Genomic DNA, 27,546 nt, shown 5'->3' with positions numbered 1-27,546 from the left:
ACGCGAGCCTCCAAGGTAAGTGCGGAAGCCGATATTCCCTTAGGACGGGAACGATGATATCCATAAATCCATCTACTGCCAGGTAGTGCGATAACTCTGAGAACAGCGTCCCAGTCAAATTGGTACGTCTGGCGCTTGAGGAAGGCTTCTTGAAATGCGTCCAGTCCTTCTGGAGTAGGGGGAAGATCTAAAGCTCGTTGAATGGCCTTTTCTGTAATGGGGATTTACTTCTGACGGACATAGACAGACTGCAGGGTTGGTAGTGAAAATTAGAGTAGAACTCGACTACCCAGGAAAGATTAACCTACCGTGGCTGTCTCTGTAGGAAACCCCATTGTCTTCGTTCAATTTGCGGTTCAACAAATTCAGCAATACGGGTCGGGAGGATAAGAAAGTATTCGTTGTTGTAACTCCTTTCTGCCAGGATGGGGAATCTGAAACGTCACATAAGGAAGAAACAAGCTCCCTTTCTACTGATTCGGTTGATTTACGTACAGGTGACATGGCAGCACCTAGGAGAGTTACTATCCAGGAAGCTGGAGCCCCTGATTTTACAATGCAACCGTTTCAAGCGCATCACCCAGCGGTGGATGCAGATTTTGAAATAAAGACTGCACTACTCAACTTGATGCCTAAGTTTCATGGCTTACCTGCTCAAGAGCCTATCAAGCACCTTAGGGATTTTCAAGCAGCCTGTTCTACTGTCAGGCGTGATGGTGCAGATGAAACTTCTATTTTGTTAAAAGCCTTCCCATTCTCTCTTGAGGAAAAGGTGAGAGAGTGGTACTACACTCAACCCGCAGCAAGTGTTTCTGACTGGGATACGCTTAGAAGAGAATTTTTGGAAAAATTCTTTCCAGCTGAAGTTACTGATAAACTGAGGAAAGACATTTCCATGATTGTTCAGGACGAATCCGAGACTCTCTACGAAAATTGGGAGCGCTTCAACAGTCTTCTGCAAGTATGTCCCCACCATATGATTGACAAGATAATGTTGCTCGGCTATGTCACACAGGGCATGAGGCCTCAAGATAAGACCACATTGGAAAGTGCTAGCAATGGGTCTATGAAAAAGTACAAGACCATGATAAACCACTATTTTATGGTTTATATTGTGTTTAATTGTGTGGTTTTATCATGATCTTTACCTACTTATTCGTTAAATAAGCATGCATTTATAATTTCTTCCTAAAGTTATTGCATGATTGAAAACTTGCTTCCTAGAGACTTTAATTATGTATTTTATTTCTCTTTTATTCCATTCGATGCCGTGATCTGTGTGTTAAGTGTTTCAGGCTTTATAGGGCATGAATGAGTTGGAGATTGGAAAGAAAGCTTGCAAAAATGGAAGGAACACAAGAAATTAAGGAGATGACCAGCGAGAAGCGACACGACCGCATGGATCACGCGACCGCGCGAAAGAAAGGAAATCGCAGTGACGCGGCCTCATGGATGATGCGACCGCGTGGAAAAGTAGAAAGCCGAATGACGGCCGCATGGATGGCGCGACCGCATGACATACGCGATCTGCATAATCTGCAGAATCACTGGGAGCGATTTCAGGCCTTATTTTGACCAAGTTTTTGGCACAGAAAAGCAGACTAGAGCCAGAGAACATGCAGAAACCAACAACAACATTCATTCCGCATAGTTTTACTTTTTAGATCTAGTTTTCCTCTTCTCTAGGTTTTTCTCTCTACACATTCATAGTTTTTAGGATTTGTTATGTTCATTGTTTTTGCATTGGGATATTGAGAAAAGTTATTGCCTCATCAAGACTTCGACATTCTAGTTCGTTCTCTTTACTTGTCTCTTACTCTTCCATGTTCCTTAATTTACTTAATTTTACTATCGGATTATTTTAGCATTTATTAATACAAGAATTACTTTTATTTTTAATTAATCTTTTGATCATTATTTATCATGTCTTTCTTTAATTCCCTTTCTTATGTTATGAATTCTTCATTTACAATGAGCGAGTAGTTCCCTAGCTTGATGGGGAGTTGATTGAAAGAAACCCTTGAGTTGGGATGCTCAAGAGAAAGATTGTAATTGGGTTTATTGTTGGATTGCTCTCTAGTCACTCACACCAATCCTCCCAAGAGCGGATTGGAACTTGTGGATAGAACAGCATTCCAACTTGTTTAACTTTCCCTTACTTAGTAAGGGACAACTAAACAAAATAACCCTCAATTATCAATTAATCTTGAGAGTACTACAATAAGAATAGGGCTTCCAGCTAATCAACTCCCAGTCAAGGCTTTTATTTAAATTTATATAAATTCTCTAATTTAATTTTCTGCCATTCAACTTAAACATTTTTGAAAACATCTAATTAATAAAATAGCACACTTTTTTGCAACTCGTTGGGAGACGACCTGGGATTCATACTCCCAGATTTTAATTTTAATTTCTGTGACACTCTTCTAAATTGATAAGCAGATTTCTGGTTGGTTGAGAACTATACTTGCAACGCATATTTTATAATCATTCTTAACTCGCCAATTTTCGCTCGCATCAATTTTTGGCGCCGTTGCCGGGGAGTTGCAATAGAGTGCTAAAGTTATTAATTGGAATTTATTTATTTGTATTTTATTTTATTTTGCTACTATGAGCTGTTTGTTTCTTTCGTTAGATGACACGTTCGCTTCCTGATCCAAGCTTGCTAATATTCGATCCTGAGATTGAAAGAACTATTTTACGAATAAGGCAAGCTCGGCGTCGGTTAGTCCTCTCTGAGGGCGGATCTGAAACGTCATTTGAGAAAGAAACCAGCCCCCGTTCTACTAATTTGGTTGTTTCACGCGCAGGTAACATGGCAGCAGCCAGGAGAGTTACTATCCAGGAGGCTGGAGCCCCTGATTTTACAATGCAACCATTTCAAGCGCATCACCCAGCGGTAGCTACAGATTTTGAAATAAAGACTGCATTACTCAATTTGATGCCCAAGTTTCATGGCTTACCTGCTCAAGAGCCTATCAAGCACCTGAGAGATTTTCAGGCAGCCTGTTCTACTGTCAAGCGTGAGGGTGCAGATGAAACTTCAATTTTGCTTAAAGCTTTCCCATTTTCTCTTGAGGAAAAGGCAAGAGAGTGGTACTACACTCAACCAGCAGCAATTGTATCCAACTGGGATACACTGAGAAGAGAATTCTTGGAAAAGTTCCTTCCAGCTGAAGTTACTGATAAACTGAGGAAAGATATTTCCATGATTGTTCAGGATGAATCCGAGACGCTTTATGAATATTGGGAGCGCTTCAATAATCTTCTGGAAGCTTGCCCCCACCATATGATTGACAAGATAGTGTTACTCGGTTATGTCACACAGGGAATGAGTCCCCAAGATAAGACCACATTGGAAAGTGCTAGCAATGGGTCTATGAAAAAGTATAAGACCACTGATGAGGCATGGCAATTGATCAGTGACTTAGCTGAATCTACTAGGAATCACAGGCAGAAACAAGGCCGTGCAAAAGCCGTGGCAGAAGTATCCTCTAGCAGAGAGACTGCTGCTTTAACTCAGAGTATCTGTGAAATAACCAACTTGCTGAAGCAAATGCAATTGAATCAACAACAAGTTCAGCAAGCTCAACCTTCTCCAGCACCGCAAAACCAACAGTTAGTCCCACATAGAGTTTACGGAATCTGCGCTGATTACAGCCATTATACTGATGAATGTCCGCAGCTCCAGCAGGAAGACAACACCGTGGCAGCCACACCTAACTTCTATGACCGCCCCAACCAAGGGTACAATCAAGGTGGCAATTACAACCACGGATGGCAAGACAATTCTAACCAAAATTGGAGGGACAACAACAACAACAGAGGAAGCAGAGATAATCAGGGAAATCAGAGGTGGAATAACAACAACAACAGACAGCAGACTCAGAATCAGCCTTACAGAGCACCTCACCTAAGGCAATCCCAAGGACCACAGAATACCCTACAGCAAACCTCTCAAATTACCCATCCTTCTGCATCTGCCAATGATGACTTACTACAATCTATTGATCGGAGACAACAGACCATAGAAAATATCATTAATGCCACTCTAAATGGTCTGACCGCTACTTTGCAGGCTCTTGTCTCCCAGATAGGATCAATCAATAACTCCAATAACCAACCTTTGAGCTCCAGTGGTACTCCCTCTCAACCATTACCCAATCCCAAGGGTGGTATTAATGCTATCACTCTGAGGTCCGGAACCACACTGCAGGAGAGGAACCAGGAGGAGCCAAACCCACCAGAATACGCCTCAGCTGAAGAGGTAGTGGAAATAGAAGATGTTGAAGAAGAAGAGGACATACAGGACGTGGCTGAAGAAGAAGAAGTGCAACCATAGGAGGAAGCACTAAAAGGCGCAGACACTGCAGAAAATGCCACTCCCATTCCATTTCCACAACTTGCAAGGAAGCCCAGGAAGCAGCTGGAACCTGATCAAAAAATGGTAGAGATATTAAAAAAGGTTGAGGTAACTGTTCCTCTATTTGATGTTATTCAACAGGTACCTAAGTATGCTAAGTTTCTAAAAGATTTATGTATACATAAAGACAAAATTAATGAATTAGAAACTATTCCTTTAGGAAGTTCCATATCTGCTTTAATGGGAGGTTTACCTAAAAAGTGTAGTGACCCAGGTCCTTGTATAGTTAATTGTACTATTGGTGGTGTGATAATTTCTGAATGCATGTGTGATTTAAGAGCATGTGTGATTATAATACCTTTGTTTATATATGATGTTTTGAGGCTCCCTCCCTTAAAAAGGTCGGCAGCTCGTTTTGTGTTAGCAGATAAAAGCATTATTACAGTGGTTGGAGTTGCTGAAGATGTACTAGTAGGCATTAAGGGACTCACGTTTCCCACTGATTTTTATATCCTGGAAATACCCCAAAATGACTTAGACAAGCCATCATCAATCCTACTCGGAAGGCCATTCTTGAAGCCCTCAAAGTTTAAATTAGATGCTTTCTCAGGAACATACTCTTTTGAAATAGATGGCCGAGTAGTGATCTTCAATCTGAATGGAGTCATAAAGCATCCTCCAGAGGATCACTCTATCCTCAAGTGTGACATTATAGATGAAACCGTGGCTGAAGTCCATCAGGAGGAATTTGAAGAGAAGCACACAGGACAAGGCCCAAGTGTGGGGACATTCTCAGAGGACAATGACAGTGCCTTACCACTGTTACCAGCTCCAGACAACTCAGAGCCTGAACATGATCAGAAGTTAGAATTAAAACCCTTCCTCCACACCTCAAATATGCTTACCTTGAAGACAGGCAGAAGTTTCCGGTTATCATTGCAAGGAAACTCACTTCTCAACAGGAAGAGCAGCTACTTGGTGTGCTGAGGAGGCACAAGAAGGCAATTGGGTGGAGTTTGGCAGACATAGTAGGCATCAACCCTCAAGTCTGTGAGCATAGAATATTTTTAGAAGAGGGAGCAAGACCTGTCCGTCAACCCCAGAGAAGACTGAACCCCACTATACTAGAGGTTATCAAAAAGGAAGTGACCAGACTACTAGAGGCAAATATCATCTATCCCATCTCAGGCAGTGAATGGGTAAGCCCAGTACAAGTAGTGCCAAAGAAGTCTAGAGTCACTGCAGTGAAGAATGAGCATGGAGAGCTCCTGACAACCAGAGTTCAGAACGCTTGGAAGGTCTGCATTGATTACAGACGCCTCAACCAAGCAACCCGTAAGGATCACTATCCTCTTCCATTCATTGATCAAATGCTGGATCGCCTGTCAGGTAAATCGCATTATTGTTTTCTAGATGGTTACACAGGTTATTTCCAGATTCATATAGCTCCTGAGGATAAGGAAAAGACCACTTTTACATGTCCTTTTGGGACTTATGCTTACAAGAGAATGCCCTTTGGCTTGTGCAATGCACCAGCTACTTTCCAGAGGTGAATGATGAGTCTTTTCTCTGATCTTATTGAGGACTATATGGAGGTTTTTATGGATGATTTTAGTGTTTATGGCGATTCCTTTAGCCTTTTCTTAGATGGATTATGTAGAGTATTAGATACATGTGTCAGTACAAACCTGGTATTAAATTTTGAAAAATGCCACTTTATGGTTAAACAAGGGATTGTACTAGGACATGTTGTATCTAATACTGATATTTCTGTAGATCCAGCAAAGGTGGATGTTATTTCTAGTTTATCTTACCCCTCTTATGTGAGGGAGGTCCGTTCTTTCCTTGGCCATGCAGGTTTTTACAGGAGGTTTATTAAGGACTTCAGTAAGGTAGCACTTCCCTTATCCAGACTACTGCAGAAAGATATTGAGTTCGAGTTCAGTGAAAATTGCAAACAAGTGTTTGATAAGCTGAAGACCGCACTGACTCAAGCTCCAATTGTAAGAGGACCAGACTGGAGCCAACCATTTGAAATAATGTGTGATGCTTCCAACCATGCAGTAGGAGCAGCACTGACTCAGCGTGAAGGTAAGGATCCTTTTGTTATTGCTTACGCGTCTAAAACCTTAGATGCCGCTCAGTCGAATTACACTACTACTGAGAAAGAGCTTCTTGCTATTGTTTTTGCTCTGGATAAATTCCGAGCCTATTTACTTGGTACTAAAGTAGTAGTGTATTCAGACCACGCAGCTCTAAAGTATTTATTATCTAAAAAGGAGTCCAAACTAAGGCTTATACGTTGGATACTGCTATTACAAGAATTTGATTTGGAAATTAAGGACAGGAGTGGTAACCAGAATTTAGTGGCAGGCCACTTGAGTCGCCTTGAGCACATTACAGATGATTCCACTCCTATAGCTGATAATTTCCCATTTGATAACCTGCAAGCAGTATCTGAGATAGTCCCTTGGTATGCACCTGTAGCTAATTATCTAGTTAGCTGCACTTTTCCTCCGAACTTTTCTAAGCATCAAAGAGACAAGCTGAAAAGCGAGTCTAAATATTATATATGGGATGACCCATATTTATGGAGATGTGGCGCTAACCAGGTAATTAGACGGTGTGTGCCTCAATCAGAATTCCAGTCCATCTTAGAGGCCTGTCACTCATCTGAGAGTGGAGGACATTTTGGCCCTCAAAGAACTGCTAGAAAAATCTTAGACTGTGGATTCTGGTGGCCTACTCTTTTTAGGGACGCTGCTGAATTTTGTAGATCTTGTTTCCCATGCCAGAAATTTGGTAATATATCCAGGAGAGATGAGATGCCTCAACAGATTATACTTTTCTGTGAAATTTTTGATGTTTGGGGCATTGACTTCATGGGTCTATTCCTAAATTCTAATGGTTATTTCTATATATTGTTAGCTGTGGATTATGTTTCCAAATGGGTAGAAGCAATTTCTACACGCAATGTAATGATGCCTCACCTTCCCATGGTATTGCCATGCCTACTTCTATTTGTACCAGGTCTTCACATATGGTAGGCTCAATCCCATCCCCTATGCGCATAAGATACTCCGCAAAATCACGATCATTAAGAGATCGCATATTTTGTCGCAGGTGGAGAATTTTGGTGAATGCCCACAAATGTGATTTAACAATAGAAGCTGAAATCATTTGCGACTTACTTCCTTTCGGCACAACAGGTAGTACTTGGCGAAAATCCCCTCTCATAACCATCACCTTCCCTCCAAATGGATTATTGTTTTCTAAGATGTCTCGTAATGTGCGGTCCAGTGATTCCATTGTCTTTTTATTAGTCAATGGCGCTTCATCCCAAATTATCGCGATCGTCTGCCTAATCAGTTTTGCAAGATCAGATTGTTTACTTATATTGCACGTGGAGGATGGCTCTGCATTGATTGGGATCTTAAATCTAGAATGAGCTGTTCGACCACCAGGCAGTAAAGTTGCAGCTATTTCTGAGGACGCAGTTACCAAGACAATATGCCCTTTACTTCTTAAGTCTGCAATTATAGCTCTGTAAAGAAATGTCTTACCTGCTCCTCCTGGTCCATCCACGAAGAACACTCCACTTTCTCTTCGATCAATTGTATTCATAATGCACTTGAAAGCTGCAGACTGGTCATGATTCAATCTTTCTATAGAACACAGGTCTTCTTGAGAAACTTCGATGGACATTTCTTCTTGAATAATTCTAGGCATGAAGTTGTCGTTGTCGTTGTCCGAGGTTAGAGCTGGTAAATCGTATTGTGCAATATGTTTTCCATGTTGTAGGAGGATGTCATTTAAATCCCTAAGCAAACGATTTGTCAACCCATTACAGGTTGTAGTGCTTGTTGATGCGTAATCATCCACCGTACATGAAAGAAACTCGTCCCACAGACTTCTTACATCTGTTGGCTCACAAAAAATTAGAACGGTGGCAAACAACCTTCTTAGAGCACATGGCATTCTTAAAATGGATGCCTTAACCAAACATGATCTTATACTACTATCACTCTCCAACAGTCCTCGATGCTGAGCGGATTGCTTAAAGGACGAATATTGGACACCATCGACTGTTAGCAAATCATCCCAACCAGTTGGGCCTCTTACATTTGACAATAGAATACGCAAATAGAATTTTTCACCTTCTGTTGGCGAAACGGTATAGATCCGACCAATAGCTCTCTTTTGTGTCCTGCGTCGATGCCATTCTTTTTCCTTGCTGTGCCAACTGTAATATTCTGGGATTTCCCTGTACAAAAGATGCCTAGATTGTTGGTCATCGGCCCGATTAAGTGCAAAAAATTCAGTGAGCATTGTTCTTGAGAAATAGTCATTATTAACTATTTCAGAAATAGTTTGGTGCTCATAAAAGCTCACTTGATGTTGATTTGGCAAATGAACTTGCAACCTTTCAACTGATGGATACATTCGGTAAAGGTTGAATCTAAATATCCTCCAACATGCCTCTAGAGCGGCAATCCATCTTGCATCAATGAACTGTTGCACCTCATCATAATGAGAACTTCTGTGAACCTCCATTGCCACACGGTCTGGTCCCTTATAGCAATACTTGTATAGATATTTTATGCTCTTGATACTGCTACATATCTCTACATTGATATGACAATCATACTTTAGTAGTAGCCAAGGGTTGTACGGAACCACCCATCTATTGTCAATTGTGACATTTTGGTTTATAGGGATTGGAGTATCAAATCGCCTCCTATATTGAGGATATGAGTCATCACCTCGTCGTGTCTCTGGTACGAACTCTTTTGGGTAGTTGCGTTTACATTGACCGTTCTTCATGCACGGTGAAGATTGATTTAGTGTTCCGCAAGGACCATGGACCATATGCCTTAGCACTGCCTCATGTAAGTGGGGTTCTGTTTCTTTACATGGTATTTCCGCTCGGACCAAACTATCATATTGGTCAGGATCACTCAACTTGTCATTGTTTTCTAAGATTAGCAACATATGTACGTGTGGCAATCCTCTTTTCTGAAATTCGGTGACATAAATATAACTTTTCACCTTTCCCAATACACCTTTGGTAATAACATCCTGCTTTAATTGTTCGAACTTGGCTCTGAAAATCCTAGTTGTTAGATCCGGACGATCCTGTGGAGTTTGAGTAGGACTGAGTTTCGAAGCTATTTCTGACCATGATGGATTGCATGTCATAGTTAGAAAAATATCCGGTTTGCCTTCTTTAAGAACAATAGCCATTCCATCCTCTTACCGTTGAGTCATGTCTCGACGACTGCCCACGAACGACGATGGTAATATCGTTCTTCTGCCAACATTTTCTAAAACAAATTTTAGAGAAAAGTATTATTAGTTTTAAAGTTTAAATTTAGGAACACGTAATGATCAATCATGTGGCCGTTAAGTTGAATAATTACCAGCATTATTCTCTCCTGTGTGCAAAGCATCTTGCAAGCCTTGATACAGTTTAGCTCGAAGTTCCTTTTGTCTTTGTCGAACCCATCTTAACTTGCCTATTTCCATTTTCACATAGTTGTCAACAACATATTGTTGAAGAAGTCGCCCCGCTTGCAAAACTGTTGAGTGATCATTGGGGCGGATCTACGAATATTGAGGATTATAGAAAATTGTTAGAAATTGTGAAATGATTTATTGGTACAAACTATCATCTACGGAAGTCTATAAATGATGTAACAAATATAGGAGTTTGTACCTGGAGCATATAGCTATAATATGTCCGGCATGATACTTTGTTTCCACGTTGAGTTCGAGTATTTATATCCCATCCATGGGTTCCAAATGGAAAAAGAAGAGGATATTGTAGTGGATCGTAATACCCAACAAACTCTTGAATCCTTCTGAGGTTACCAGCATGAGTTTGAACCTTGATATCCCGTCCTCGCACCATTGTTTCAATATCATCACCGACTATTATGGCTGCTACTTGTGAAGCAGTTGGGAGACTGTCTTGTGGTTGATTAGCAGGTTGCTCTCTGATCACCAAACTACACTCTTGCACATCTAGTCGTTGTGCAAGCTGGCAGAATACATGGATAAAAGGATTATATCGGTGCAACAATTGTTGTAGCTTCAAAACCAAACTTTCATGCAGTTGTGTGTTCTCCAGCATCCTATTTTGTAACTCGTGATCAGTATCGTATATATATAGTTGCAAGAAGCGTGGCCGCGCCCCCTGATCCGGATGAAATCCTCCTATACTGTGGTACATTGATCCTTGAGCACGGAATGTATATATACCATGACTTGCTGAAGCTAATTGTTCGTCTATGTGTACACCACACGAAGTGAATGAAAAAATATGATTGTAACCACGAATGTGTTTCCTAAAATGGTTCCCTTCTGCAGAAGGGTCTAAGAAGATGTCTAGTAATTCCTAAGGAGCATTTACTTGGGGCAAAGAGACTTTTCCTCCATTGCAACACATGTCAAATGTTTCATGGTGAAACAGACGTGCATTACAGTGTGTATATGTCCTTGTAGGAGGCAGTGTAGTTTGAAGCACTGTTGTGTTCTCTTGAAAATTTCGAGCACAATTCTGAGATGTTCGGACATGGTGTCTAATTTCTGCACTCGCATAGGAATATTAAAATATTATGTTATAGATTTCTTTTCCTACATGTGCCAATAATTGTATGGTTAGGTACTCGGGTAGAATTTATTAATTATTTCATATTATTTTAGATAGTGAAATCAAGGGTGAACAAAGAATATATATACAACTTTTCAATTGAGGTTTGTGTTTTCAAAATTAAACGTAATTTTTAAAAATGTCGTGTCTTTTTCTATATTTTTCTATTGCCTAAACTCATATAAGATTGTCAAAGTTTGAAGTTCTAGGTAATATATGAAGTTAAATATATATTTAATAGAGCAAATTTTTATTCTGAGTTATACTGAAATATACAAAGAATATTTTTAAAATGATATAATTCTATTGTGTTTTTATTTGCTATTTAATTTTATGAAAATTTTGAATGTTGCCCACTAATTTGTAATAATTTTAATTATATTTTTTAAAATTATTATGATAAATTAACGATATAATAAAAAATTTGTCCATTAAAATTGCATAAATATTTTTTTATGGTTAACATACTTGGTGTTTTTTTATTTTGTTATTTTTGTTGGTGTTTATGTTTATAATATTTTATACATTATTAAATTTTAATTTGATAATCTTGTTATCATCAAGGGTTTATTCCCTAGTAACTGTAACGATGTTAAAATTTATTTTGCATCACTAAATAATATTATGTGTCTCATAGTTTTTGCTATTGGATAAACGATGTAGTAGCATTTTTTTAAGTTAGTACTTAAATCGGTGATTCATTAAAAAAAATTTATAACTCATAAGAATGTATATACCGTTATCTATGTTTTTAATTTGAAATCTACATTATTTAGTTACGTGTTGACTTGTAACTTTTAATATAATGTTTAGTTTTTTTATTTTAAGAAATTAGAACACTTTGTGCTATTTGTAAATTTCACCATTTATTAAATGCTTAATTTGTTAATGACTTTATAATAAAAAGGACCCATATAATTTGTACAGTTTATTTTTAAATACATGAGATAGGACATCAATATTTTTGTAGTATCTATTAATTGTTATTTTTGTGTTTAAATTTTTTTTGTTCAGTTTTTCTCCTTAATTTTAAGAGATATATGTTGTTACAAAAATTTTATTATATAGTTATTGTTAGTATTATTAGTTTCATGAATGTATCAATTATTTTAAATGTTTTATTTGTTAAGTATTTATTTTAAATTTTTTTATTAAATTCAGAATTTTGGTTACAATATATAATAAGCAGTACAGATAATAAACATAATAAAAATTCATTTGTTATTACGATAACTAATAAGCATAATAATATAATAAGTTTAACTAATCACATTTTATATAGTAATGATTATTATATGATGATGATGATAAAATATTAAAAATATAAATAGAGTACTCACCATTTATATTTGCATGACTTCTAGTATTGTTTATAGTTGGTTTATAAGAAGCAATTGGTTGAGGAATTGAATTAGTAGTTGTAACAGTGTCTTGATGTACACCTATATTTAAAAACAATGCAAAATTCATATGTTATCTACCTTTTTAAAAAAATAGAATATTAGCGCTTAGCAATAAAATAAAGCGTGTTAATTAAGTTGGTTAATTTTGTTAATATTCTACATTAAGAAGATTTGATGTGCAGACAAATTAACTTATATCGATGTATTTACATGTTTAAAGCATATAAAGATACTAACCAGATGATCTATTACTTGGACCAGTTCTGTTATTATGTATTTCCGTACCTATATTTTTAAAGAGCAATATAGAAAATAAGCATAAGTTAAACTAATAAGAGAAGAATTAGTTAACGTTGATTGTGTGAAACAAAATATCGGTAACTTTAATTATTTTAGAATTAACTAGCGGCTCAACAGGCACTAACGTGCCTGTTCAGCCGCTTTTCTATTGTTTTTAATAAATTAATATTATCTTTTTGTTAATATATTATTCATTTTTCAAATTTATTAGATAAGTATTTTTTATTTTAATGTTGATGTGACTTTATTTATATTATATTTTATTAAAATTAAAATTATTATAAACTAAAATATCATTCAAAAAATAATGATGATAACATTATTCTTATTCAAAAAAGTATATATAAATCAAAATACATGTTAGTTATTTATAAAAGATAATTTTTACTTAAATATCATGGATATTTATATTTGTCTTCATCTTTTTTAAGTAGTAAGCCAAAATATAAATCTAAATATGAAGAGTTCTTTATTTTTTTATAAATAGTGAAAAAATAAAATAAATAAGAATGCTTATTTTTTTCGTTTTAAATATCAAAATATAAGAATAATTAATAAATAAAATAGGAAATTATAAAAATTGTGTATCTGAACAAAATCCTTCTTAATTCATCGTACATCTTCTTATTAATAACTTTTTTAGTCTTAAAAAACTGTCAGATTTATTAACTATAAAAATAAATATATAAACCCTTCAAGATTATTCAATTAAAAATGATATGTAATAAAATCAAAATAAAAATTTAGAAATATTATTTACAAATTAGCTATTTATAAACGTTATTAAGTTTAATTATTTATTTTTAATTCGTATTTAATTTGAAGCCGAGATAAAAATTTATATTCAAAACACTCTCTATCTTCATGCATAATTTCAATGGTTAAAAATATTTTATTTTATAATTTTATATTTAATTTTTTAATTATCTTTAATATTATTATTTTTTAAAATTATTAATTTATATTTTTATTATATCTCTTACTATATCAAACACTATTCTTTCTCTTGTTATTATTTTCTATACACATACCTGTATGTCATTGTCTCATCGCCGTTATTATTATTATATATTACCTTGTTCTCCTTTCTCGTTTTTTCTTTTTCCTTCCATCTTCTCTTCACCCGACCGTCCGTAATTAATTATCATCAAGTATTATTATCGCAAATTTTAATCTTGTCTATCACTTTGATTTATAACCATCTATTCCGTTAACTTTTATGAGTTGTTAAAGTTTCGCTAAAAAAAGTAAGACATAAAGCATTTAATTTTATATTTAATTTTTAAAATTTTTTTAATTTCATTATTTTTCTAAATTATTAATTTATAATTTTTATTATATCCCCTTACTATATCAAACATTATTCTTTCTCTTATTATTATTATTCTCTATACACATACCTATCATTGTCTAATGACTGTTATTATATTACTTTGTTCTTTCTCGTTTTTTTTTCTCTTTCCACCTTCTCTTCACCCACCGTAATTAATTATCACTATTTATATGTTACATCTTTTATATGTTAATCAAATAACCAGTGCCATATACCAAACAAATGATATTATAGAAGTCAAAGTAAATTATATTTTTGTAATATAATTCATTTATTTTAGTTTAATTTAAAAATAAATATTCATGTACTCAATTTTTAAATATAATACTCTGTATAATTAATAATTTAAAAATTAAAAAAATAATATTATCACATATGAAGTAAATTTAAAAAGAAAAAAAATGAATTTAATAAAATATTAGACTTTTTCAATTCGTCATTGATAAGTACAGACATATTTAAAAAAAATACATATAATATGAAAAAATTAGTTCTTCCTTGATAAAAGAAAAAGATAGAACATTATCTTTTGTACGTAAAATATTGGGAACAAATTAAAAAAAGTAAAAGAACCATGAAAATATTAATTGGATAAGTAAATTAAAGAGAAAAAAAATATAAGTAGAAGTTATACGTGAACGTAGTAACTGCAATAAAACTAAATAAAATTTGTAACGATGGATGTGATGAAATCGATAGCGTTGAAGGTAAAAAAATAATGGCAGCAAGAAAAGGTAAAAAAATAATGGCAGCAAGAAAAATATAACAACGTGTATTAGGAGGTAAAAAAAGAACCAGTAAAATAGATGAAATTATAAAAAAAAATAAAAAGATATATTTTTTATGATTATAAAAAAAATTCTAATAGAATAATTAGAATGAGGCTAAATTACTGGACAGACCATCAGAGTACAGTACTCACAGATATACTTAAAACAACACTATACAAACAAAGACCAATATAAAATTAAACAAAACATAATTTAAATGAATACCTCCGAATATAATAAGATCTATACAAAAAAAACTATTTATCACCACTGGTTAAACACTTGTTGGCTTCTATTTTTTTTTTTTTCATTTCATATATGGCCACGAAAATAAATCTTTTGACATTATCTTTACCTAGTTTAAGATGTCAAAAAAACTCCTTTAAATAATTGTGTGGTACAGAAAAGAGTTTATAAGATAAAAGAGAATCAGAATAAAATAAAAAAATAAAAAAAAGAGAGATTGTGGGAGTAAAGAATTGAATAGAAGTTACGTGGTAACTGTTAGTGAAATAAGTAACTGTATAATATTTTTCAATTATGTTAGTAGGGTTAAAATAGGAAATAGAAAATTGGAAACCAAACCTCCATGTTTTGGCATTATATATTGTTATAAATTATAGATATAGTTATAAAAACTTTATATTTGTATGATATTATATTAAAAAATTATTAAACTATTTAATAATTGAGATTATAATGATGTAAAGTACATTTAAGACAATATAATAATATTATTTAGGCCAACAATAAAAAATTTATTGAATCAAAATTTAAGAAAAAATAAATTATTATTAATTAAATAAATATAAATATAGGATTCCTACCCATATTTGGACCGTTTGGTATATTACTTGAACCAGCTCCGGTGTTATTGTGAGTATCTGTATATGTAAAAAATTCATTATTAAGATGAAAATAATGTAATTTGATAATTTAAGGGTACACTCAAGAAATAAATTATACACAATTAGTACTTACTAAGAGTCCTGTAACATAGATACATCATAAAAAATAAGTAGAAGGCGTTGCTGCCTCCGTTCTTCACTCATATTTTGTCTTCATTGTCTGGCATAGTCTTGCCAAGTTCGTCGACCACTTCCACGTGAATCTTCTATTGATATGTTGTCAACTATAATTAATCAAAGAAACATATAAAAACAGTTCTACACTTTTATTTAATGACGAAAAATAAATTACAGTAAATTTTACATTATATTTAGGCGAAATGAAAAGAATGTAGGAAAAGATGGAGGAGAAATGAAGGAATTTTTTTCTATTGTGGAGAGATATGGAGTAACCAGTGAAGTGAGAGATTAAGAGAAAAAATTGAGAATAATACAATTGATGCAGTAACTGACTGATGTGAGAGAAATGAATTGATGCAGTAGTGGGAATTAAGTAGTAGAATTCTGTAAATAATGCAGTAACGTGATGTGAGAGAAATTAACGGGAGAAGTTATATTGATGTGAACGTGAATGAAAATGAAGTAGTAGAATGCTGTAACTGGAAGTAAGTTATTAAAAAGGATAAAAATGGAAAAAAAAAATTGGACACCAAAAGTGAGTTTTTTCATTATATATTGTTATAGATTATAGATTTTAGTGTTGATATTAATATATCATTTATTCTTTAAATTTGTCAAATAAATATTTTTTTCATCATTTTAAAATTAACGTAACCTTATTTGTTTCATATTCTGTTAAGGGTAAAACTACTATAGAAAACCTTTAAAATGCTAAATTATAAAAGCACACAATAAAGATATATGTATATTATCAGAAAAAGATATAGTTCCAGAAATAACGAAAAAAATATTATCCTAATTTAAAAAGAGTATATATCTATAAACCCAAATGCATGTTAGTTATTTACAAAAGATTAATTTTTTCTAAATATCATGGATATTCATGTTTGTCTTTTTCTTTTTTAAGTGGTAGGCCAAAATATGATTCTGAATCTGAAGAGACTTGCATTTTCCTACAAATAATGGAAGGATAGAAGAAATGAATATGCTTATTTTTTTCGTTTTAAAAGATCAAACTATAAGAGTATTACTGAAAAAATAGGAGAATACAAAGATTGTGTACCTGGAAAAAATCCTTTGTAATTCATCATACATCTCCTTGTCAATAACTTCTTGCATCTTGAAAAACTGTAAGATTTTATTTATCATAAAAATAACCGTATAAACACTTCAGGTTTATTCAATTAAATTGATTGCTTATTATAGAGAAGAATTTAATTAAAACCTGTAGAATTGTGACATCTTGTTTTGCATTGAACTTTCTGACAGGACAAAAGAAATGACATTAATCCTTGTTTATCATTGACAAAATGTAAATTAAATAAAATTACATCTTTTTTTGTTAGGAATTTTTTTAATAATAATTACCTGCAATGATATTGTTTTGGTTCGAAATGAGTTAGTTGTGTTCTTCTAAGTTCATGGCTGAAAGAAAAGAGTTAAAGTTTTAACATATATGGTATATATAACGAAATAGACGGAAATATTTATTATGTAACAAAATTTTATTGCATTACCTTTTATTTTTTTGTTCCAATATTTCTCTTTTTACCATCTTCCATAGTTGAGTTTTGTCTGCTTTAACTGTACCTCCCCAACCAATAGAATAAATTTTGATTGGATGAACCTGTGTCAATTTCACGTTTGATCAGTAACACTAAAACAAAAATATGTATCATCAGTGTAGTTGTCACTGTCATTAATTCTGTAATCCTTACTTTATTGTCGATTGGTCTCATTGATGCAATTGATTGCTCATCCTTCCATGTATTCCATAACGATTGAAATCCTGTTTCCTGTAATTTATTGCATATATGTATCACAATATATTGCAGTAGTGTCCTATATATTACTTTAGAATTAAGTAATGATATATCCCAAATAAGACATACCTCTACCTTTTATTAGTTTTAAAATTTTAATTTTTATAATTTTATTGATAAAATTATAAAATTGATAGCAACATTTAAAGAAATCAAATTTTGAATTCTTTTCAAAGTATATACAAACATTGCAAACTATAATTTATTAAAAAACCAATAATGATATATTTTAAGGATGTATGATATAATTTTTATAATTTATATGTGAATCGTAGTTGGTGCATACCTGTTGGGTAAAGTAGAGGTTCCAGTTCCTTTCGCTTATCTCTTTTAATATGCTGATGAGCTCTCTTGATATCAATTTATCTGTTTAAAATCTTAGTCATTAGTTGTTAAAATTAGTGAACAAAACTATCTATTCCAATATTGATATTGTAATGATAAAATTACATAATACACGGATTATACTTGTAAAAAGGCTCACATATTTGCCAAGGACATAAATTACCTGAGGTGCAGGTAACAAAATTTCTTTGAACACCACATTCTTTGTGAATTGTCCCCTTTTTCCATCTACTGTTCCTTCTTTGACTAAGATTTTTGTGGTTGACTGAGAAACACTTCGAGGTAGAGCAACGTATAATTGACCAGGGCTGAACACATGTTTAGGGAGATAGATCCCTACCTTAGGGATAGTTTGCCCTTGTGATTTATTTATCGTTAAGGCAAAACTCAACCTTACAGGAATTTGTTTTCTAATAAGCACAAAGGGTAGTCCTGAGTTCTCAGTTGTTTTGTGTTTTATCCGAGGCATAAAAGCTCTTTTTCCAGAGTGATGGCCTGTTAAGATTTTCACGTCTAACATATTTTGAAAAGTTCCTCGACACAGTAGCCTTGTGCCATTGCATAAGCCTGCCTTAGGATCTATGTTTCTCAGTAACATCAGAGGAGCACCTTTTTTTACCTTCAACATATGAGGTGGCAATCCACCTGTGGAGATCGAGTTAAGATATTCTTGTTGATACAGATTATTTGTATCTCCTTCTACTTCATCAAAGGATGCTAAAATTCGTTCGTCTCCCGGAAATTGGTTGATGAAAATATCATTAAGCTGTTGCACATCATGATTCTTGGGTGTCAATATCGCTCTCTCCACCATATAAGATGCATCCCACCCATGAGATTACAAATTTGGAAAGGTTTCTTCTATTAATTTGTGTAATGATGCCTCACCTTCCCATGGTATTGCCATGCCTACTTCTATTTGTACCAGGTCTTCACATATGGTAGGCTCAATCCCATCCCCTATCCGCATAAGATACTCCGCAAAATCACGATCATTAAGAGATCGCATATTTTGTCGCAGGTGGAGAATTTTGGTGAATGCCCACAAATGTGATTTAACAATAGAAGCTGAAATCATTTGCGACTTACTTCCTTTCGGCACAACAGGTAGTACTTGGCGAAAATCCCCTCCCATAACCATCACCTTCCCTCCAAATGGATTATTGTTTTCTAAGATGTCTCGTAATGTGCGGTCCAGTGATTCCATTGTCTTTTTATTAGTCAATGGCGCTTCATCCCAAATTATCGCGGTCGTCTGCCTAATCAGTTTTGCAAGATCAGATTGTTTACTTATATTGCACGTGGAGGATGGCTCTGCATTGATTGGGATCTTAAATCTAGAATGAGCTGTTCGACCACCAGGCAGTAAAGTTGCAGCTATTTCTGAGGACGCAGTTACCAAGACAATATGCCCTTTACTTCTTAAGTCTGCAATTATAGCTCTGTAAAGAAATGTCTTACCTGCTCCTCCTGGTCCATCCACGAAGAACACTCCACTTTCTCTTCGATCAATTGTATTCATAATGCACTTGAAAGCTGCAGACTGGTCATGATTCAATCTTTCTATAGAACACAGGTCTTCTTGAGAAACTTCGATGGACATTTCTTCTTGAATAATTCTAGGCATGAAGTTGTCGTTGTCGTTGTCCGAGGTTAGAGCTGGTAAATCGTATTGTGCAATATGTTTTCCATGTTGTAGGAGGATGTCATTTAAATCCCTAAGCAAACGATTTGTCAACCCATTACAGGTTGTAGTGCTTGTTGATGCGTAATCATCCACCGTACATGAAAGAAACTCGTCCCACAGACTTCTTACATCTGTTGGCTCACAAAAAATTAGAACGGTGGCAAACAACCTTCTTAGAGCACATGGCATTCTTAAAATGGATGCCTTAACCAAACATGATCTTATACTACTATCACTCTCCAACAGTCCTCGATGCTGAGCGGATTGCTTAAAGGACGAATATTGGACACCATCGACTGTTAGCAAATCATCCCAACCAGTTGGGCCTCTTACATTTGACAATAGAATACGCAAATAGAATTTTTCACCTTCTGTTGGCGAAACGGTATAGATCCGACCAATAGCTCTCTTTTGTGACCTGCGTCGATGCCATTCTTTTTCCTTGCTGTGCCAACTGTAATATTCTGGGATTTCCCTGTACAAAAGATGCCTAGATTGTTGGTCATCGGCCCGATTAAGTGCAAAAAATTCAGTGAGCATTGTTCTTGAGAAATAGTCATTATTAACTATTTCAGAAATAGTTTGGTGCTCATAAAAGCTCACTTGATGTTGATTTGGCAAATGAACTTGCAACCTTTCAACTGATGGATACATTCGGTAAAGGTTGAATCTAAATATCCTCCAACATGCCTCTAGAGCGGCAATCCATCTTGCATCAATGAACTGTTGCACCTCATCATAATGAGAACTTCTGTGAACCTCCATTGCCACACGGTCTGGTCCCTTATAGCAATACTTGTATAGATATTTTATGCTCTTGATACTGCTACATATCTCTACATTGATATGACAATCATACTTTAGTAGTAGCCAAGGGTTGTACGGAACCACCCATCTATTGTCAATTGTGACATTTTGGTTTATAGGGATTGGAGTATCAAATCGCCTCCTATATTGAGGATATGAGTCATCACCTCGTCGTGTCTCTGGTACGAACTCTTTTGGGTAGTTGCGTTTACATTGACCGTTCTTCATGCACGGTGAAGATTGATTTAGTGTTCCGCAAGGACCATGGACCATATGCCTTAGCACTGCCTCATGTAAGTGGGGTTCTGTTTCTTTACATGGTATTTCCGCTCGGACCAAACTATCATATTGGTCAGGATCACTCAACTTGTCATTGTTTTCTAAGATTAGCAACATATGTACGTGTGGCAATCCTCTTTTCTGAAATTCGGTGACATAAATATAACTTTTCACCTTTCCCAATACACCTTTGGTAATAACATCCTGCTTTAATTGTTCGAACTTGGCTCTGAAAATCCTAGTTGTTAGATCCGGACGATCCTGTGGAGTTTGAGTAGGACTGAGTTTCGAAGCTATTTTTGACCATGATGGATTGCATGTCATAGTTAGAAAAATATCCGGTTTGCCTTCTTTAAGAACAATAGCCATTCCATCCTCTTACCGTTGAGTCATGTCTCGACGACTGCCCACAAACGACGATGGTAATATCGTTCTTCTGCCAACATTTTCTAAAACAGATTTTAGAGAAAAGTATTATTAGTTTTAAAGTTTAAATTTAGGAACACGTAATGATCAATCATGTGGCCGTTAAGTTGAATAATTACCAGCATTATTCTCTCCTGTGTGCAAAGCATCTTGCAAGCCTTGATACAGTTCAGCTCGAAGTTCCTTTTGTCTTTGTCGAACCTATCTTAACTTGCCTGTTTCCATTTTCACATAGTTGTCAACAACATATTGTTGAAGAAGTCGCCCCACTTGCAAAACTGTTGAGTGATCATTGGGGCGGATCTACGAATATTGAGGATTATAGAAAATTGTTAGAAATTGTGAAATGATTTATTGGTACAAACTATTATCTACGGAAGTCTATAAATGATGTAACAAATATAGGAGTTTGTACCTGGAGCATATAGCTATAATATGTCCGGCATGATACTTTGTTTCCACGTTGAGTTCGAGTATTTATATCCCATCCATGGGTTCCAAATGGAAAAAGAAGAGGATATTGTAGTGGATCGTAATACCCAACAAACTCTTGAATCCTTCTGAGGTTACCAGCATGAGTTTGAACCTTGATATCCCGTCCTCGCACCATTGTTTCAATATCATCACCGACTATTATGGCTGCTACTTGTGAAGCAGTTGGGAGACTGTATTGTGGTTGATTAGCAGGTTGCTCTCTGATCACCAAACTACACTCTTGCACATCTAGTCGTTGTGCAAGCTGGCGGAATACATGGATAAAAGGATTATATCGGTGCAACAATTGTTGTAGCTTCAAAACCAAACTTTCATGCAGTTGTGTGTTCTCCAGCATCCTATTTTGTAACTCGTGATCAGTATCGTATATATATAGTTGCAAGAAGCGTGGCCGCGCCCCCTGATCCGGATGAAATCCTCCTATACTGTGGTACATTGATCCTTGAGCACGGAATGTATATATACCATGACTTGCTGAAGCTAATTGTTCGTCTATGTGTACACCACACGAAGTGAATGAAAAAATATGATTGTAACCACGAATGTGTTTCCTAAAATGGTTCCCTTCTGCAGAAGGGTCTAAGAAGATGTCTAGTAATTCCTAAGGAGCATTTACTTGGGGCAAATAGACTTTTCCTCCATTGCAACACATGTCAAATGTTTCATGGTGAAACAGACGTGCATTACAGTATGTATATGTCCTTGTAGGAGGCAGTGTAGTTTGAAGCACTGTTGTATTCTCTTGAAAATTTCGAGCACAATTCTGGGATGTTCGGACATGGTGTCTAATTTCTGCACTCGCATAGGAATATTAAAATATTATGTTATAGATTTCTTTTCCTACATGTGCCAATAATTGTATGGTTAGGTACTCGGGTAGAATTTATTAATTATTTCATATTATTTTAGATAGTGAAATCAAGGGTGAACAAAGAATATATATACAACTTTTCAATTGAGGTTTGTGTTTTCAAAATTAAACGTAATTTTTAAAAATGTCGTGTCTTTTTCTATATTTTTCTATTGCCTAAACTCATATAAGATTGTCAAAGTTTGAAGTTCTAGGTAATATATGAAGTTAAATATATATTTAATAGAGCAAATTTTTATTCTGAGTTATACTGAAATATACAAAGAATATTTTTAAAATGATATAATTCTATTGTATTTTTATTTGCTATTTAATTTTATGAAAATTTTGAATGTTGCCCACTAATTTGTAATAATTTTAATTATATTTTTTAAAATTATTATGATAAATTAACGATATAATAAAAAATTTGTCCATTAAAATTGCATAAATATTTTTTTATGGTTAACATACTTGGTGTTTTTTTATTTTGTTATTTTTGTTGGTGTTTATGTTTATAATATTTTATACATTATTAAATTTTAATTTGATAATCTTGTTATCATCAAGGGTTTATTCCCTAGTAACTGTAACGATGTTAAAATTTATTTTGCATCACTAAATAATATTATGTGTCTCATAGTTTTTGCTATTGGATAAACGATGTAGTAGCATTTTTTTGAGTTAGTACTTAAATCAGTGATTCATTAAAAAAAAATTTATAACTCATAAGAATGTATATACCGTTATCTATGTTTTTAATTTGAAATCTACATTATTTAGTTACGTGTTGACTTGTAACTTTTAATATAATGTTTAGTTTTTTTATTTTAAGAAATTAGAACACTTTGTGCTATTTGTAAATTTCACCATTTATTAAATGCTTAATTTGTTAATGACTTTATAATAAAAAGGACCCATATAATTTGTACAGTTTATTTTTAAATACATGAGATAGGACATCAATATTTTTGTAGTATCTATTAATTGTTATTTTTGTGTTTAAATTTTTTTTGTTCAGTTTTTCTCCTTAATTTTAAAAGATATATGTTGTTACAAAAATTTTATTATATAGTTATTGTTAGTATTATTAGTTTCATGAATGTATCAATTATTTTAAATGTTTTATTTGTTAAGTATTTATTTTAAATTTTTTTATTAAATTCAGAATTTTGGTTACAATATATAATAAGCAGTACAGATAATAAACATAATAAAAATTCATTTGTTATTACGATAACTAATAAGCATAATAATACAATAAGTTTAACTAATCACATTTTATATAGTAATGATTATTATATGATGATGATGATAAAATATTAAAAATATAAATAGAGTACTCACCATTTATATTTGCATGGCTTCTAGTATTGTTTATAGTTGGTTTATAAGAAGCAATTGGTTGAGGAATTGAATTAGTAGTTGTAACAGTGTCTTGATGTACACCTATATTTAAAAACAATGCAAAATTCATATGTTATCTACCTTTTTAAAAAAATAGAATATTAGCGCTTAGCAATAAAATAAAGCGTGTTAATTAAGTTGGTTAATTTTGTTAATATTCTACATTAAGAAGATTTGATGTGCAGACAAATTAACTTATATCGATGTATTTACATGTTTAAAGCATATAAAGATACTAACCAGATGATCTATTACTTGGACCAGTTCTGTTATTATGTATTTCCGTACCTATATTTTTAAAGAGCAATATAGAAAATAAGAATAAGTTAAACTAATAAGAGAAGAATTAGTTAATGTTGATTGTGTGAAACAAAATATCGGTAACTTTAATTATTTTAGAATTAATAACAAATTAGTGCTTAGCAATAAAATAAAGCGTGTTAATTAAGTTGGTTAATCTTGATAATATTTTACGTTAAGAAGATTTAATGTGCAGGTAAAATAACTTATATCGTTGTGTTTACATATTTAAAGCATATAAAGATACTAACCAGGGGATCTGTTACTTGGACTAGCTCCGTTACCATATATTTTGGTACCTATATTTTTAAAGAGCAATTTATAAAATAAGCATAATTAAACTCATAAGAAAAGAATTAGTTATCATAATATTAGTTAACTTTGATTGCAAGAAATAAAATATCGATAACTTTAATTATTTTAGAATTGATCTAGATTTCTTTATTATAATATAAATAGTTTTTTCTATGCTTCTATTATATTTTTTATAGTACTTTTTCTCAAAGGTTTGAATTTCGTCCATTAATGCGTGAGATATTTTAACTTATTTTTTTAATTTATTACCTTAAATTGATGATATGATGAGTATTTCATCAATTAAGACAATTAAGAATACAAAGATATGATTAAAGAATAATTTATTTGTTATACTGTAATGTATTCTTGTTTTTTTGTGTTTATGTTGATAATAAAAGGAATTAATCTTTATAAAATAAAAAGAACTAATCTTTATTTATGTAGGGCTATTTTAATCACAGAAAATAAAAAATAATAATTCTTGTAATTTTTTAACCATTATGTATAGTTTATTATATATCGGTATATATTTGATTAATGAGTACACTTTTATATGTAATTTTAAAAAAAAATAAATATTGGACATAAAAAATATGTAAACCATGTGTTGTAGATTTAATTATTCTAATGACCTTAGTTAATAATGATTTATGTTTCTTTATAATTTAAATACTATTGTCCAGAATAACTATTAATAAAAGAATTATATTTTATATACTATCAGTTATCGTCCTATAATAATATATTGATCACTTATATACGATTGTATTATAGGCTATTATGTATGAAACATACTAATAAAAAATAATAAATAATTAATATTTTGTTCACGTAATTTTATTTATATATCATTATTATGATTATAGTATAACGTTATTTATATTAATTATTTATATTTAATATTTTTTAAAAAATATCATAAAAAATTAAAGATAAAAATATAATTAATAAATTTAATTTTAAAATATTATGTATCTAGAGTACGTAGTGTCAGTTTTCTTTATTATAAGTGGTTCAATTTTTAAATTCTGTTAAACCCATTTTTTAATAAAAAAGAAACAGAGACAAAGGAATTGGATACTAAAAAAAATTGGATACTAAACCTGTGCATCTCGATTATATGTTGGTATTTGTTGATGACATAATTTTATTTATATCATTATTATTATTATTATTATTATTATTATTATTATTATTATTATTATTATAGTATAACGTTATCTATATTAATTATTGAAATTTTAATAATTTTTAAAAAAATATCATGAAAAGTTAAAGATAAAAATATAATTAATAAATTTAATTTCAGAATGTCATTTATCCTAAGTACGTAGTATGTGTTTTCTTTATTAGAAGTGGTTTAATTTTTAAATTTTGTTCATAGGTAAGTTCATTTTTTAATAAAAAAAAAGGGATAAAAAAATAGAGGAGAACATGTGTTTTTCATTATATATTGGTATAGATAGATAGCTTTTGTTATTTTTTTAGCTGTTATATTTGTACGTAGATGAGATATATCCTAATTTTATTTTTGATTTCTTAGAATTATATATCATTACCAATTGAGAATATAAAAAATTAAAAAAAATTAAATTAAAGTGTTGTTAAGAATTTTAATGTTACATTGATTTATTAATTTAATATATAAATTTTATTTTTTATTATAAAATCATTATCAAAAACTTTAATATAAGAGTACTTTTTGTCGTTAGTCTTACATGACATCATTTTTTTTATTTTTTTAATACAAATATATAAAAATTATATATTACGTTATATATTATATTGGACGACGGGAATGAAATATATTAAAGAAATATTATTATTAGTTATTGACCATTAATTTTTAGAAAAATTTTTTTATAGATGAATGATGTCTAAAAAATTTAGAATGTTAACTTTTAACTTCATATATGATTAATATGTTGTTTGATTAAGAAAGTTACTACGTGGATGGTAAACCATGTATAGTAATATTAATTTAATTAATTTTGTTACAAAATATTAATGATAAAATAGCAATCAATTATGTTATTTTTATTTTTGTACCTGTGGCAGTTCTATTGCCATGCGCTTCCATTCCTGCATTTTTAAAAAGTAAAATATAATTATTAAGAACTAATTCAATTTATAACAAAGAAATTTAAATTATGTTATCGTGTTACCTTTAACAGATTGATGATAAGTGGTAGCTCTGGCCATTTGTCTAATTGTAGTCAATCTGGCTACCCTATGTTTGTAGTTAATCGGGCACCTCCACCAGTGTTTGGCATTGAAGTTGTATCAGTTGATATGGTAACTTGTTTTCCTTGTCGAATCATCTCCCGATAACTTGCACGTCTTCTAGCCAGGTATTGTTGTCTCTGTTCTTCGGTCATGTTCTGTCTTCTTCACCTAGCATAATCTGTCCAACTGGGTCGACGTTGACGTGACTGTGGATTTGGTGAAGTTTCCATTTTTATTTGTCAGAAAGATAGGAATAATATGCAGAGAAAAAACGTTTGTGAGAGCACGATTGAAAGGGAAAGAGTCTCTTAAGAGTTGAAAGTGAGTTAGTTTTTAAAGCGAGTACGTAGTAGTAGCAGTTTTTTACAGTTTTAAAATATATCGTGGGTTGATGGGAATCAGTTTGACATTCTATCGTGGAGTAAATTCTTTCCTTGATAAAAAATAAGAAATATGGAGGACGTAGTAACAGTTTTTTATATATTGAATCCGGTGTCTAAATAAAAAAATAAGCAGGGGTAAAATAGTAAAAAAAAATTGGGTACCAAATTTTTTTATTCCCATTATACGTTGGTATAGTCCATTATATATTGTATATTGTATATATTGGTATAAATTTAATTAATGAGTACACTTTTATCTGTAAATTTTGTTTAAAAAATAAATATTGGACATAAAAAATATGTAAACCATGTGTTGTAAATTTAATTATTTCGATACTTTAAATACTATTGTCCCATTGAAATAACTATTAA

The 27,546-nt window shown here is 32.5% G+C and overlaps 1 protein-coding gene and 3 pseudogenes across 1 annotated transcript; all 4 read right to left on the bottom strand.

Moving 5' to 3' along the window:
• Window positions 1–7,327: 7,327 nt before the first annotated feature.
• On the bottom strand, window positions 7,328–9,607 carry LOC148564624 (uncharacterized). The gene has a single exon (XM_088487064.1). The coding sequence runs from the start codon at window positions 9,605–9,607 to the stop codon at window positions 7,328–7,330; it is 2,280 nt and encodes a 759-aa protein (XP_088343190.1).
• Window positions 9,608–9,616: 9 nt separating this feature from the next.
• Window positions 9,617–14,125, bottom strand: LOC148564623 (uncharacterized; annotated as a pseudogene).
• A 2,595-nt stretch (window positions 14,126–16,720) lies between these two features.
• LOC148564622 (uncharacterized) lies at window positions 16,721–20,907 on the bottom strand (annotated as a pseudogene).
• A 261-nt stretch (window positions 20,908–21,168) lies between these two features.
• Window positions 21,169–26,943, bottom strand: LOC110263134 (uncharacterized; annotated as a pseudogene).
• Window positions 26,944–27,546: the final 603 nt, after the last annotated feature.

The sequence above is a fragment of the Arachis ipaensis genome, chromosome B5 (assembly GCF_059453495.1).
Source record: "Arachis ipaensis isolate K30076 ecotype BB chromosome B5, ASM5945349v1, whole genome shotgun sequence".
In the NCBI taxonomy this organism is placed as follows: domain Eukaryota; kingdom Viridiplantae; phylum Streptophyta; class Magnoliopsida; order Fabales; family Fabaceae; genus Arachis; species Arachis ipaensis.
The sequence above is the reverse complement of the archived record's forward strand: the minus strand, read 5'-3'. Positions and strand labels throughout refer to the sequence as shown.

Excerpts from the sequence above, each read along its gene's own strand:
- LOC148564624 (XM_088487064.1), bottom strand. The coding sequence starts at position 9,607 with ATGGCTATTGTTCTTAAAGAAGGCAAACCGGATATTTTTCTAACTATG.